At 55.5% G+C, this 15579-nt stretch overlaps 1 protein-coding gene across 1 annotated transcript in view; it reads right to left on the bottom strand.

The window, feature by feature from the left end:
• Positions 1-15579, bottom strand: part of DOCK1 (dedicator of cytokinesis 1) — a 264303-nt gene that overhangs the window by 36196 nt on the left and 212528 nt on the right. Inside the window, exons 30-34 of the mRNA XM_014530148.1 lie at positions 13990-14068; positions 13080-13180; positions 11813-11871; positions 9137-9285; positions 78-163 (exon numbers count right to left, since the gene is read on the bottom strand). Of these exons, the coding sequence (XP_014385634.1) occupies positions 78-163; positions 9137-9285; positions 11813-11871; positions 13080-13180; positions 13990-14068 (474 nt within the window). The remainder of the gene's footprint in view (positions 1-77; positions 164-9136; positions 9286-11812; positions 11872-13079; positions 13181-13989; positions 14069-15579) is intronic.

Here is a 15579-nt window from a genome sequence, read left to right as displayed (position 1 = left end):
GGGCTGGCCCCCTCCCCTGTCTCCGCCCGCAGTACCCCACCGCCCCCCGCCCCGCCCCGGAGCGGAGCGGCACTCACATCTTATCGAAGAGCACTTTGTACTGCTCGTCCCCGCGGCCGCCTTCCACCTCGTGGTCCAGCTTGGTGATGATCTCGTTTTCGAACTGTAATTACACAGGGAGCGCGTCAGCGAGCAGAGGGGTGGGCGTTTCATCCTGTGACGGATGCCAACAGCCACACCCACACACCACATGGGCATCTGCTCATCAGTGAGGGATCACCCTCAGAGAGCCCCCCACGCCTCGGAGCCGGATTTCACTTAGGAGTCGCTGTCCCCCAACCCCTGGAGATGGCTGACTGTCCCCCGTCACCAGGGCCCCCTGCGTTTCCTTCCCCGGTTGATGGGGTCTAAACGTGCGGATCCTGAGAGCAGGAACAGGAGCCAGAGAAAGAAGGGAAACTGGAGGGAAAATTTACGGTGTGACATGAGGCCATGAGACCACGCCTCGAACTTCATTGTGAGGAATAAGAAACATCTAAAAGAGCTCCGTGGCTCCCGGAGAAGGACGGATGGAGAAGGACAGATGGCGTTTGCTCCCCAGGAATCTGAACACATCAGGGCCCCAATGGAGCCCCGGGGAACTCCTCCCTCTGGTTGAAAGAACGTTGTAAGACAAAGAGAGGCACTGTCACCAGAGACACACCCACACGCCTCCCAAAGCCTGGGGTGGGGCGTGCAGAGACCACGGTGCGAGGAATGGTCACAACACCTGCCTGACCCTCGGACCCGCGCTTTGGGGAAAACTGGGATCTGTGAGGTGCAAGTCTGTAAACGTTTTCAAGGCTCCATGACCCCCCCGTAGCTGATCGAACTGGAAATACAACCTTGACAATGACACACGTGTCCCCATCCTGGCTGCCCAGCCCCCTCTCCCTGACAGAATTCAGAGCCCCCTGAGGACTGGGATTCCGGCCAGGTGACCACCACGTGTAGGGGGTCCTGAGGTCAGCCATCGACCTTGGCCAGGCAGGCATGAGGGGCAGGAGGGCCTGAAGGAAACATGGCTGAGTTCAGGTGCCGGAGGCAAGCACACCATGGACTGCATGTATGTAAGGGTCGCTGGGTCCCGTGAACATATCTGCTCAGACGCTGCGTCTCCAGGCAACCACCCCAGCCCCCCCCTTATTATCAGGATCCCACGGAGTTTAAGCTGCGGGAGATGAAGACGTTCCTTCTCTCTTGGTCACGGCTGTGTCCCCAACACCTAGGACAGCACCTGGCGTGGGTGACGCTGAGGGGACCACACATGATGTGCATGTGATGTATGTGCACGTAAATTCCTGGGTAGAGTGGGTGCTGCATGCAGCCAGGGGGGCTCACTCTGTCAGCAGAAGGTTTGGCTGGCAGGCTGCTAAGACACGCCTGCTGTCTTGGCCATGCAAGCCACGCGTGAACACATGTGTCTGAATGCTTGTCACAGGTCCTGCAGGCCTGTCTGCTGCCCTGGGGACTCTGTGCATGGCAGGTGCAGTGGCCGTTGCCTGTGGCTCCCCATGGAGCAGAGGGCAGGGGGTCTGGGCAGCCCCATGGCGAGCCTGGACACGGGCCCAGGCCTGCCTGACCCCGACGGCCACGCGGCCGAGCCCCAGTCCCACCCACTGCACATGAAACGGAGCTGCCCACGGGCCCACAAGGAAGCACTGGTTCCCGCTCGACCTCATGCGCTCCGCAACCTCGTGAGAGCTCGGGCCTCGGCGAATCCCCACAATCCCCCTTGATCTTCTCCCCCGACAAGCCCCACCCCCCCTTTTGGTTCTGTTTAGCCTCAGCAGAGCAGGGACGGGAGCAACACAGGAGCGAGGGGTTTATTGAAGGAGAAAGGGTGACCTGCTTTTCATTTCCACCTGCAGCCTCATGCGATGGCTTTTATTGTAAGTAGCGGCCTCTGGATGACCCGCGACCCCTCTGCTCTGCACAGGGGCGCGTTCTGCAAAGGGCGGGTCTTGAGGGCTCCCGTGCGGGAGGTGGCTGCTCCCAGCGGGGCTGGCGTTTCCCACAACCCCACCTCCCGAGCCAGGCCCCGCTGGGAACGCCGGTGTCCGGGGAGGGCTGATGCTTCAGGAGAAATCACTGAGACACAAAATGAGACTCCATGTCATGAAAATGCCCGAGTCAATCCCACTGTGTGGCATGAGCACCCAACACGGAAGGCAGCGGGAGCGCAGAAAAACACGCGTGACCCTCACGCAGGCAAGCACACGTGAGCATTCCAGACAACTCGTCCTAGCTCATCAGACGGCACTGAACTGGGCATGGCATGTTTTCTGTGCTCCCGTGTAAACCGAGCTGCCACCAGGAAGGGCAGCAGGGGAGCCCGGCTCGTTAGTCTGCCGATCAGATTGAGCCTGAGGAAGCTGATGTCTTCCAAAAAGAGCCCGTGAATGATACGTAAATCAGAGCACCCTGCTGAGCCTCGTTTGACAAACCTCCGGTCTACACCAGGTCATCTGCACCAACACCTGGCAACCCCGTGCTGTCCACCGGCAAGGACTCAACCCACAGACCCGCAGCGAGCATCTGATCTCAGGGTCCTCGGGGAGTTTTCCAGAAGGTGCTAGAAGCCACTCGCTGGAGACAGGTTCCTGGGGAAGGCGGTAATGGGAACGAAGTGAAGCTGCCCGACTGAAGGGGAGAGAGTGCGTGCTGGCAGAGCAGAGCTGGCTGCATACGTCGCGTGGATTATCCCCGAACCGGCCTGCTGCTGGGTCATCTGCAATAGGTTCCCCACGGGCTGAGGAAATTAGCGAGTTTATTTATTGCTGGAAAGGGGGCAGGAGCTCCCTTGTGTGATAAGTGAAATCAGTCCAAGCATTTTCCTCTCTTTCTGAATAGTCAATATCATACAAAATACCCACCGGGGCCTGGCTGGCGTGGCTCAGGGGTTGAGCGTCCACCTAGGAGCCAGGAGGTCCCAGTTCAATTCCCGGCGGGGCACATGCCAGGGTTGTTGGCTTGATTCCCAGTGTGGGGCGTGCAGGAGGCAGCTGATCCATGATTCTCTCTCATAGATGTTTCTTCTCTCTCTCTCTCTCTCTCTCTCTCTCTCCCCCTCTCCCTTCTGCTCTGAAATCAATTTTTAAAAATTAAAAAAAAATACCCACAGGGGCCTGGCTAGTGTGTCTTAGTGGTTGAGCTTCAACCTATGAACCAGGAGGTCACAGTTCTATTCCCGGTCAGGGCACATGCCCAGGTTGTGGGCTCGATCCCCAGCAGGGGACGTGCACGAGGCAGCCGATCCATGATTCTCTCTCATCATGGATGTTTCTCTCTCCTTCTCCCTCTCCCTTCCTCTCTCTGAAATAAATTTAAAAAATAATAAAAATACCCACAGGGCATCCGACTGAAACTACTGCACAGAGCACCCTGTGCGTCCGAGCCAGCTGCCGTCCGAGCACACGGAGCGGAAGAGGCCACGTGAGGCAGTGCTTTTGGAAGGTGCGGTCACATTGAACGTGGAGGAGCGGGGCTGCTCGCAGGGGTACGGACATCGTTGTTAATTAAATTTACGTGGAAAGGAAGCCTTGCTCAGTGCCTCGGCTAACCTGGGGTTACCGGCTCCAACGTAAGCGGTCCTGGGGCGAAGGGTCTCCGCCGGGGATAGTCCAAAGCTCGTTCCATGTGGTTGAGAAGCATGTCCGTGTTTGGGGTGAAGGCTGTCGTCTGGCTGGAAGTGTGAAGTGTACGAAAGGCCTACGTGCACTTATAAATGGATGCAGCCAGGCCTGCCCTTTGCAGCCACCTGCCTGGGATATGTGCGAGCAAGTTGGGCAACTGGGCTGGGCAGGGAAGGTTTGCCTAATACTTGCCCGGCGGATATGGCGCCTAGAGGTTGCCCAGAGCCGGGGCAGCTGATCTGGGAACATGCTAGGCGTCTGTGGCAGGTGAACCTGAGCGATGGCGGCACTGACGCTGCCCAGCGCGCTCTGCTTCCTCCTGGTCTTCAAGATGCTGATGAGCTACCGGACATAGGACCGAGGCCTCAGGGCCCCCCTGGCAGCAGGGAGCGTCCAGGAGTCCAGGAATCGGAGTCCCGGCTTCTGACCCTGCAGGCGGGACCAAGCCCTTCCCGGGAGAGGGCAGGACCACGCCCCCGGCCGTGGCAGGGACAGGAGGGGTGAGCGGGAGGAACCACTGAGCCGTGTCTGCGTGGAAAACGTGGCCCGAGAGAAGCAACGGGCGTGGCTGGGCAGAGGGCAGCTGCTCGCCACCAACCTGGGTGCGGGCTCGTGTGGTGACACCCACGGAGCATCGATTCCCGCAGTCTGTCACTCCGCTCAGACACACTAATGTTTTCATGTGTCCTGCAGTCCTTGCTTAACCGCTCGTAAACTTAATTACACACTTAATTAGTCTTTGGCGCTCCACATCCCACATTCTAACATCTCCACGTCCTTCCGTGTCCAACGAGCAGGCGGCTCGCTGGCCTTGAAGTTTCTGTGAAATACTCCGGAGGCCAGAGGCTCTGAGGCCCCAAACCCGAGCGGCCTGGCCGGGCCCCAGGCTGGCAGCTGCTCACTGGGCAGCACCTCAGGCAGGTGCGTGACCGGATCTCGGAGGGGCTCCCGGCTGCCTGCAGTGATGGCCCACGCCGGGAACACGCCCCACAGCGAGTCCCATTCCATTTGGTTAAAGAAGATGCTAGGAGTTTGGGCACCTGTGGACTGGAGGGCTTTTAAGAACAGAATGTAATGGGATTAGAACTCTTGGAGTCAAGGGTAAGGGTTTCCATGATCTCTCCAACCGCTTCGGGTCTGTGCTTTAATGAAATAATAGCCTAATCTTGTCCGTGTTTCCCCTTTAAGCATCCAAAAGGACAGACTCGGGTATGACTCTGAAATTGAAATCAAAATACAGCAACCAGCACAATCCCAACGAACTGGAGAATAAACCGGACAAAATCGCCACCAAATGCGTTCACATTCATCTTCCAGAGCAAAAGGCATCGGCTTCCCCATCAAGTAGCAAAAGCTGACCACACCCACTCGGGTCATTCAACTACTTGCTTCTGGTTACCAACGCGGGCGTGGGCCGGCACTCACACGGCAACACGGGCACAGCGCGGGCACAGAGATCACTCATGTGCGGAGGCCTTACCGCCACCCAGGAGTTTCCGGAAGTCCTGGCGCACCTTGGGCGCGGGCCGGCACTCACACGGCAATGCGGGCACAGCGCGGGCACCGAGACCACTCATGTGCGGAGGCCTTACCGCCACCGGGAGTTTCCGGAAGTCCTGGCGCACTTTCCGGACCCGCGCAGAGATGGCCGGAACAGCTCCGTGACAGGAAATCTTATTTTGCTGTGCAGCCCTTTCCAGTCCCTTTTTATTAATGGCCTAGAGCCCCCACGGTCATTTGCAGCCACGCTCAGCTGTGTGTTCCGTATTTTCCAAAGACGTAACAAATGGGACTCTTTGAGCAGGTGCCAGGAGAGGAGAAGTGTGCTTCTCGCAGGAAGCAGAACCCGGTGAGTCTGAGACGGGAAGGGGTACCCAACTGGGGGGCAGGGGACTCAGGGAGGTGGGGCGAGGGGAGCCACGGGGCCCCATGGCCCGGCAGGTCTGCATGAATGATCTAAGCGCTGCTAAGACTCAGATGCCCAAAGCTCTCAGGTTGGCTGAGCAGATGCTGAAAGCTCACACGGAGAATCTCTCCTTTGAAAAAGAAAAAATCAATATCCCCCAAAGTTCTAGTTTAAGTGTAAACAGCCCCTCAGGGCCCAGGGGACGGTGAGCACAATTGCTGTTTTCTCTGCAAAGAAAGAGACCAGAGAACGTGTCCGCTGGGACTCGGGGACAGGAGAGGAGAGAGGCACGGGGCCGCCTGTAAGAACAGGGGGACACCAGGTCACGACGGAGTGACGGAGAGGCTGGGAGGCCCAGGGCGGCCAGAGCGTCGGAAGCTCTCAAGGAGAATGGAAGAGGCAGAGAAGACTTTTGCCGCGTGGAGACGCAGAACAGAGGGGCCACATGCACGGGACAGAGACATCACCGAGGCCCCAGGAACAGGACAGACAATGGAGGGGGGCTGTCGTCCCTGTGGTCAATGAGGGCAGGCAGGGGTCACCCCGGAGGGCACAGCCAGAGTGGACACCAAGCTGAGGTTCTCGGAGGCACTCTCGTCTCCCTGCTGCCTGGGCACCCACAACGCAGGCGCAACGCTGACAGGGAAAGAGGGTGAGTCAGCCAGTGAGAACCTGGCGGTGGGAGCGCCGACCAGGCCACAGAGAAGCCCAGCAGCACCCACCCTCTGGAATGTCCCCTTCGGAACCACGGGACGCACGCATGCGTGTGCTTGCTGCACGTTTATTTGGAGAAGAGACGATCTGCACGCAGCCTACGTGCCCAGCCCAAGGGGATGAAGAGGAGGGTGGCTGAGGCATTTCATGAAAGGTTACGCCAGCCCGTTAGCAGCACGGTGAGCTGCTATCTTTGGTATGTTGTCCAACAAAAAGAACGAGAGAATGTGGATAATGTTGACAACATTGCAGTTACATTGGCACAAAGGCAGAGGGTGGGCCAGAGGGACAAACACAGCTGTCCTTCCACAACAGACTCTCCATTCTGACCAATAGTGAACGTGAGGAAATCATACTCACCCCTGGGGAGAGAGAGAGAAAGGGAGGAAGGAAAGAGGGAAGGAGGGAGGGAGGGAGGGAGGGAGCGAGGGAGGGAAGGTGGGTTTTATGGGTTTGATTTTACTTCTCACAACACCCCTTTCGAGTACATTTATGTTTACACCCATTTTGCAGCTCTGTATTGGAGACTTAGTAGCTTGTTCAAAGCGCAGATGGTAACCGCCTAAGCTAGGAACCTCGGTCCACCTGACTTCTGTGTCTAAAACTCAACTCCGAGGCGGAGCCGAGGTCCCTCTAGCTCTGCACCTTGCTTTCATTCCAGGGAGCAGCACGGCCATTCTTCATGGCTACCCCCACCTGCAGGCAATCGCGGTGACGAATGACCGGGGAACTGTACCCGCAAACTGCGCAAAGCTCCATCGAGTAGGGAGTGCAGGCGGGGAGGGAAACCCCTGTAAATCCTCGCTCCCGCCACAGTCATGCCAGCATGAGGGACAGGTTCATTTCCCTTCAATGTAGGAATTTTTCTCAAAATTCCTTAAAATCTACGTGAAGTCACTGTTCCCTCCCTTGAAATGCTGCCATGTTTAACCAAAGGGCTTCCAGGCAGAGGACGCCCTCTCGCCTGGATCCTTGTCTTGGCTTCTGCAAAGCATCACGGCCAAACCACCTGCCCAGTAGCGAGCACGCCACTGCGTGTCCGAGCACATGCGTGTGTGACTGAGCATGCCACTGCATGTCCGAGCACGTGTGTGTGTGTGACTGAGCACACCGGGGAACTGTACCCGCAAACTGCGCAAAGCTCCATCGAGTAGGGAGTGCAGGCGGGGAGGGAAACCCCTGTAAATCCTCGCTCCCGCCACAGTCATGCCAGCATGAGGGACAGGTTCATTTCCCTTCAATGTAGGAATTTTTCTCAAAATTCCTTAAAATCTACGTGAAGTCACTGTTCCCTCCCTTGAAATGCTGCCATGTTTAACCAAAGGGCTTCCAGGCAGAGGACGCCCTCTCGCCTGGATCCTTGTCTTGGCTTCTGCAAAGCATCACGGCCAAACCACCTGCCCATGACTGAGCACGCCACTGCGTGTCCGAGCACATGCGTGTGTGTCTGAGCATGCCACTGCATGTCCGAGCACGTGTGTGTGTGTGACTGAGCACGCCACTGCATGTCCGAGCACGTGCATGTATGACTGAGCACGCCACTGGTGTCCGAGCACATGCGTGTGTGTCTGAGCACACCACTGTGTGTCGAGCACATGCGTGTGTGTCTGAGCACACCACTGTGCCGAGCACATACGCCACTGTGTGTCCGAGCACATGCGTGTGTGACTGAGCACGCCACTGGTGTCCGAGCACATGTGTGTGTCTGAGCACACCACTGTGTGTCCGAGCACATGTGTGTGACTGAGCACGCCACTGTGTGTCCGAGCACATGCGTGTGTGACTGAGCACGCCACTGGTGTCCGAGCACATGTGTGTGTCTGAGCACACCACTGTGTGTCCGAGCACATGTGTGTGACTGAGCACGCCACTGTGTGTCCGAGCACATGCGTGTGTGACTGAGCACGCCACTGGTGTCCGAGCACATGTGTGTGTCTGAGCACACCACTGTGTGTCCGAGCACATGTGTGTGACTGAGCACACCACTGTGTGTCCGAGCACATGCGTGTGTGACTGAGCACACCACTGTGTGTCCGAGCATGTGCGTGTGTGACTGAGCACACCACTGCGTGTCTGAGCACATGCGTGGGTGCCCACCCGTGACTACATAGGCCCCTCACGGGCTTCCACGGGACCCAGGAAGGGGTGCTGCTACTTCTCAAGGGCCAATGGCTCGGGCTGTCCTTCCTGCCGAGCCTGCGTGCTCGGAGCCCCTCGCACACGCTTTCATCCAGGAACTGACATTCGCGCCACCGCCCGGCTCAGGGACCCCGTTAGGAGAACGAAAGTCGAGCCTTTGGACTTTAAAACAGGGGTGGGAACGTCCGGCCCTCGCGCCAGGTAAGGCCCTCGAAATCACTTGGTCTGGCCCTCCCAAGGCGTGAGGGGTGAGTTAGTGAAATGTCTGACCGCCTTGAGCAGGCTAATTTTACGTGGATAATTGTGTGTGGCCCGCGGAGGAAGTTATAAACATCCAAACGGCCCTCGGAGGAACAAGGTCCGACCCTGGTTTAAGATAACAGACGCTGGCAAGGCGCAGCGGGTCTGAGAGGACACAGCGAATCGGAGCAAACGCTCTGGCGCCTACGCCGAGGTGGCTGAGCAGGTCCAGACAAAATGAGTAAGAAAAGCTAAACACGGAGACAGTTCTCCCACAGCTGAGAGCAGGGGCAGGCCCTGCAGCAGGAAGTCCTGGGCGGGGCCCTCCCGAGTGTGGGGAAGCAGGGTCTCCAGCGAGCGCCATGGACGCCAGAACCACCTGCGTCTTTCTCAAGGTTTTCAGACTCGCCCCCACCCCCACACCCACCCCCACACACCCACACACACAAACACACACCCTTACCATCTGGAAGGTGCGCGTGGAGTGGAACTCACACTGCATCATGTCGAAGAAGATGGGGATGGTGGCCTTTCGCAGCTCCGTCTCGGGGATCAGCGTCATCTCCAACATGGGGCCGACCATTTCCGGAATGAACTTTATCTTGTGCTGACCTTGAGTAAAGACACCCATTCGTTAGAAAAGTCTTTAAAAACGGATTCTGGACTGGGCTTCAGTGGACACAAGGACACAGGCCACGAGATGTGGGTGCCGGGGGCGTGGGAATGAAGAGGCATCCATGTCATCCGGGGGCATCATGGACACGCCCAGCCTTGCATGGGAGAAGTGGACGGTGTCCTGATTGTTGTAACTGAAGCCACTAGAACATCCAATACGAAGTCTGTAGCCCTGACTTCTGTTAGAGGAGACCAACACCGTTTCACACGTACATGATGTGAGCCCACAGCGAAAGGAGCGGGGCTGGGAGACGCAACACCCGCTTCTCAATTTGCGGACAATGAGTACAGGATAAGGCGAGGGCGTCTGAGCAGATGATCCCATCCTCTCTAGCTCTGGCATCTTATAAAGAGGAGGTTTCCACCCGGCCGGGGTGGCTCAGTGGTTGAGCACCGACCTATGAACCAGGAGGTCACGGTTCAATTCCTGGTCAGGGCACATGCCCGGGTTGCGGGCTCGATCCCCAGTAGAGGATATGCAGAAGGCAGCCCATCAATGACCCTCTCTCATCATTGATGTTTCTGTCTCTCCCTTTCCCTTCCTCTCTGGTATCAGTAAAATATATATATATATTTAAAGTTCTACCCTCTTTAGTGTCAAAAATCTTGAAATATTTTCATTTCACCCCATTACAATTTATATCATTTCATTTCCAACATATGCTAGAAGAATGCGCAAGAATTAAACGCTTGAATTATTTGAGGCATTTTGTGTTATTAACACCAGCAATTTATCCAGTTAATCAACCTTAATAGTAATTTTACACACTCAGAAAATAGAATCGATAGTCTAAAGAACTTAGTTTCGTTTGTAACTCCGCTATTTGATACGGATTTCTAGACAGAGAACCATTAAACAAATCTGGCTCTTATAAATAACTATACTTCACATGCTACATAATCCTCCTCTTAGTCTAACTTAATATATTTCTAACATTTGAATGGGGTGGACACAGTCACAAACTATAACCTTTGATGAGGAATCCGAATATAATAAAAATCTGAGGTTCAGCTTTTACTGAATAATTAATATTGTGACTAAGGCCAGACTCAGGGGATTCTCATCACTTCCCAGACGCTCCGTGTTTCTGAAAGGCGTGTAACAGCTGCGAGCCATTCTCTTAAAAACGCCATTATCCCCAGTCTCTCCGGTGACACTTTTCTTGTGTTTTGCCCAAAAATGTCAGAGCCAATGTTTCAGAAAATAGTTGACAGTGACAGCGAGTTGTTCATCAACCACAACTTGAGTGTCACGGAGCGCTCTGCTGGTCACGGCGGCTTTGACGCTCCCGGCTGGAGGGACAGGCGCTGACAAGTGGCTGTGGGCGCCGGGGTGGAAAAATACGCTACAGGGCGCGGCGCCTCACCTTGGAGACACCCTGGCCCTGAATACGGGGGACTGGCCGGGGCCAGCGCCGAGCTCCGTGGTCAGGGCTCTGCCAGGACTTAACCATCCAGAAGGAAGGCCCTTGAGGTGGGTAAAGTGGGGGCTGGTAGGGGCTGGGAAGACAAAGGCAAATGGGGGTAACGGGGGGGGGGACACATCTGCAATCCTATCAACAAGAAAAAACAAACAAAAAAACACCAATAAAACATACTCTCGCCCTAACCGGTTTGGCTCAGTGGATAGAGTGTCGGCCTGCGGACTGAAGGGTCCCAGGTTCGATTCCGGTCAAGGGCATGTACCTTGGTTGTGGGCACATCCCCAGTAAGGGGTGTGCAGGAGGCAGCTGATCGATGTTTCTCTCTCATTGATGTTTCTAACTCTCTATCCCTCTCCCTTCCTCTCTGTAAAAAGTCAATAAAATAGATTTAAAACAAACAAAAAAAACATACTCTCAACAACCAATAGGCCAAAGAAGAAATCAAAAGGGAAATGAGGAAACATCGGAGACAAAAGACAATGAGAACACAACATACCCCAACTTACGTGAGGCAGCCAAAGCAGTACCAAGAGGGAAGTGAATAGTAATACACGCCTACATGGATTCCTTACCTTCAACACGCATGTCCCTAGTGCTCTGATGGCGCGAGCATGCTGAGCCGCCACCACCTGGTGCAGCGGACCTAAAACCGGGTTGGGTTTGGAGTGGGGACTAGACCCTTGGGAAGGCAGAGTAGATGACACGGAGTCCAATGTGATGGCACGTGTAACAGTAGGATGAGCTACGTGCTTGGATGCGTGAGGCGGTGGGGGGATGTTCCTGGCGCCCAAGGCTGAGCTGTGGACGCCTGACATGGGAGTGCTTTCCAGACGCTTCTATGTGCCCCGCCCACCAGATTCTCCTCCTTTCACTTGGCCTCCCAGCTCTTACTTCCTGAAAAGAGTTCTGGCAACGAACAGCAATTTTTCCCCAAGGAGCAGAAGCCATGGACATTTGTAGATGCCCCAATGCTGATGAACAAGGCCAATGCCGACTCCCACCTCGGACGGGAGACAGTCCACCCGATGGCCGAGACTCACCGAGGTTGTACCACATGTCCCTGATCTCGAAGCCGATCTGTCTCCTCATGTCTCCATACCTGAAAGGCAGGAAGGGGAAAAGCGCCCGGTCACTCTCAGGGCACGTGAAAATCAGACCAGGTTATTTGTAAGTGCGACCCCGTCTTCCATCCCTGAGACGCATAAAGAGGAAACGGCGCTCTTTCCTTTGCCACCAAAGGGGATGGAAGGAGCTGGGAACCACACTTACTCATCACCACACACTACCTCCCCCCCACCCCTCCCACCGTGGGACTTGGGGGAGGTGGTGAGAGTAATGAGAGAATGTCACTGTGTCACTGTCTTCATTCTCTAAGGGCAGGTGAGAGAGCCCAGCTCCTTGGCCCAAGAGGGGGGGTGGTGTTTTCCGTGCCTGTTGTTAGCATCAGGCCCTGCAGACCCTAGTGACCTCCCACGCCCCAGAACAGTGAGCCCTGGTGTCTACACTCAGAACAGGGCCGCCTCCTCCAATGCCCCCCCTTCCTCCTTCTTCATCAAGTTCAGTGCGAGGGAGGGCTTGGCACCGCCTACTCTCAGCAGATATTCCCCCAAGTTTTTTGTTTACCAGAAAAACAAATGCTAATTTTCCTCCCCGTGGGCGGGGAGGGTGTATGTTTCCAGAGTAAACAGAATCCTGAGGCTGCAGAAGATGAGCCTTTATGAGCTGGTGAGCAATTTACCTTTCCCTTTATTGCCCGAGGAAAAGGCTGATGGTGTTAAACGTAATAACTGGTGGGATTAGCTACAGCTTTCGGTTTTCCAGCCGCTCGTCCTCCTCCTGTCAGCTGACGGGCCGGGCCCCCTGAGTGCAGGCCACTGCATGTGGCTGGGAAGTCACAGGGGAGTCAAAACCCCAGCCCGCAGCCACCTGAGGGTGAGGCCTCCGTGCCGACACCCCTGCCCATCCTGTGCAGCAGGAGGGCGGCTGATGCAGGCCAGTCCCGGATGGAGAATCTGAACGTGAAGCCTCAGCCCCTCCCTAGAGGGACAGGCTGGTCCCCCGAGGACATTACCTTCCAGCCCAGCTTCACGACCCACCCCCAGCCGGCTGTGCTGAGTTTTCCTGGGCTCAAGCCTCTGGCGGCACAGGGCTGGGCGGGAAGTCACACACTCACAGAATCCGAGGACGGCTGAGCCGCTGCCACCGCCGAGACCCCCTCTGAACCCCTCACCGCAGTGAGTGGCCTGGGGGCTAACTCTCTATCCGACGGCAAGGCCGGGGGACATCGGCCTGCCCGGGCAGACTCACTTGTTCAGGATCTTGACTCTCTTGGCGCTTGAGAAGTTCTCAAGCTGCAGGGACTCCTGGGAGAGGAACGCGACCGCCAGGTGGAAGTAGTTGTTCCAGAGCTGAAAGCGACGGCGCAGAGGGTTAGCGGCTCAGCAGCGGCCGGCCACGCGGGCACCTCGTCTGCCCAGCGCCCGAGGGCAGTGGCTCTCAACCTTGGCTGCACATTAGAATCATCTGGGAATCTTTTTAAAATCCTGATTTCTGGGCCTCATCCTCCGGAAATTCTGTTTCTTTGTTATGGGGTGAGGCCACAACATGAGTAACAAAGAAACAGAATTTCCAGAGGATGAGGCCCGGAAATCAGAATTTTAAAAAGATTCCCAGGTGATTCTGATGTGCAGCCAAGGCTGAGAGCCACTGCCCTAGGGAACGTTTCAAACCATGGGCCCTCTCCCCAGCTGCCAGCCGGCCGCCCCGGGTGGGGCTCCTGGCTGAGCGTGGGCTCAGTCCCCGGCACTCCGACGCCAGCTCTGCCACACGCGTAGGGCAATCTCTCTCCTCTCCGTGCCTGGGTTTCACGCTGAGCTCAGGGGTGCAAAGCCACTTGCCGGCCTCTCACCACCACCTTAGAGGCTCTGAGAAAACCCTGGCAGCCACACTCCCGAGACCCCGTGGCCTCCCTGCCATGTCCCTCCTTGTCCCCGATCCAGTACTTGCTCTTTGCCACAGCTCCACCCTCTTCTTTACTAAATGGAGCAAATACCCAGAAGGCACAACGTTCAAGCCTGGGTTCCAACAGGACACACTGTAACCACCATGTCCACACCTTGGTGTGCGGATTAGAAAGAAAAGATGGCGCTCAGAGGAGCAATTTGCGGTAACACGGCTTCCCGACCAAGGTCACGTCCGCCTGCCTTTCTTCTCTCACCTGCAGCTCGAAGTTGGCTTGATCCAGGAATTTTTTGTTCAGCATATCTGCATACTGATTAATCGCTCGCAGGAAGACTCTGAAAGATCAAGAGGAAATTACATAATTACACACTCCGCTCCGGCCCCTCCGTGGGGCTGGCATTTCAATTAGACCCAATCCGAGGCGGTCGGGGAGGTGAGCTCTCCAGGTCCTGGGGAAGGTGGCGAGGTTTTGCCCATGAAAAACCCAGACAATTACACGCAGACTTAATCGGGGGACATTAGCGAGTGCAAGATAAAAGAAACAGGCGGAAATCACGGTGTCTGAATGTAACATGTGAAAAGCATCACCGGAAAACCCACTTTCAAAAAGGCGCAAATGAAGCCCTTTGCTCAAGTCGCAGTGTCTAAACGTTACCTATGACACTGGTCTTGGCTCAGCGGGCTTCGCAAAGTTAAGCTCTGACAGCGCTGTACCCCCTGGCGTGGCGGTTCGTCTTATTCCAGTATGATTTGTCCTATAATTCAAATGCTAAATCTTGGTCACTGTTTACTTGTTTAAATGAAAATTTTTAAAAACCTTTAATAGCGATGTAAGTGCTTTAACAAGAACTGTCGCAGGGACGCTGACTGATTAATGATGATGTACCGTTTTCAGCACCCAGAGCAAAACATCGCATCCTTCCACGCCCTCACTTCTGTTTTTATGATGAAATATGCAATGTGGACTCTCGTACATGACTGAACCAAGCCCTTCACCAGCTTGTTCATTTAGATTTTCTTTATTTTTTTAAAATATGTTTGTTTGTTTTTTTTCAGAGAGGGGGAGGGTGAGGGAGAGAGAGGGTAGAATGATGAAGAGAATCATCGACCAGCTGCCTCCTTGCACGCCCCACACTGGGGATCGAGCCAGAAACCTGGGCATGTGCCCCGACCAGGAATCGAGCCCTGACCTCCATGTTCATGGGCCAATGCTCAGCCACGGAGCCACGCGGGCCGGGCCGGATTTGTTTATTACTCTTTCTTTTTTTAAATATATTTTATTGATTTTTTACAGAGAGGAAGGGAGAGGGATAGAGAGTTAGAAACATTGATGAGAGAGAAACATCGATCAGCTGCCTCCTGCACATCCCCCACCGGGGATGTGCCCGCAACCAAGGCACATGCCCTTGACCGGAATCGAACCCGGGACCCTTCAGTCCACAGGCCGACGCTCCATCCACTGAGCCAAACCGGCCAGGGCCAGATACAGCTTTTTAAGTGACCCCTCTCTTTGCCCACAGGCAGGATGCAGGAGGAATGCGCATGAGGGAACAGGTAATAAAGCAACCTAACCAGGCAAAGAGAAACCTCAACAGGGGATTCCTTAGGGAAGAATCTCCATCAGCTGCTGTCGTTCATGAGTTAGTCCTGACACGTGTCGAACTAGGGAAAATAAGCAGGAAACACATTAGAAGCTTCTGTGTACAATCTGCTTCCCGTCACAGGGAACATGAAGATGATCACAAGCAGCCGCACGACCGCAGCAGGCTGCCTGCTCTTCAAGAGGAGGCTCAGACGTGGCTCAGCACAGCTCCAGATCCAGCCTTCCTGCTGGGAGCCGATGGGG

This window comes from Myotis brandtii, unplaced genomic scaffold (genome assembly GCF_000412655.1).
Source record: "Myotis brandtii unplaced genomic scaffold, ASM41265v1 scaffold725, whole genome shotgun sequence".
NCBI classification, from domain to species: Eukaryota; Metazoa; Chordata; class Mammalia; order Chiroptera; family Vespertilionidae; genus Myotis; species Myotis brandtii.
Note: the sequence above shows the minus strand (reverse complement) of the source record. Positions and strands in the feature narration are given on the sequence as shown.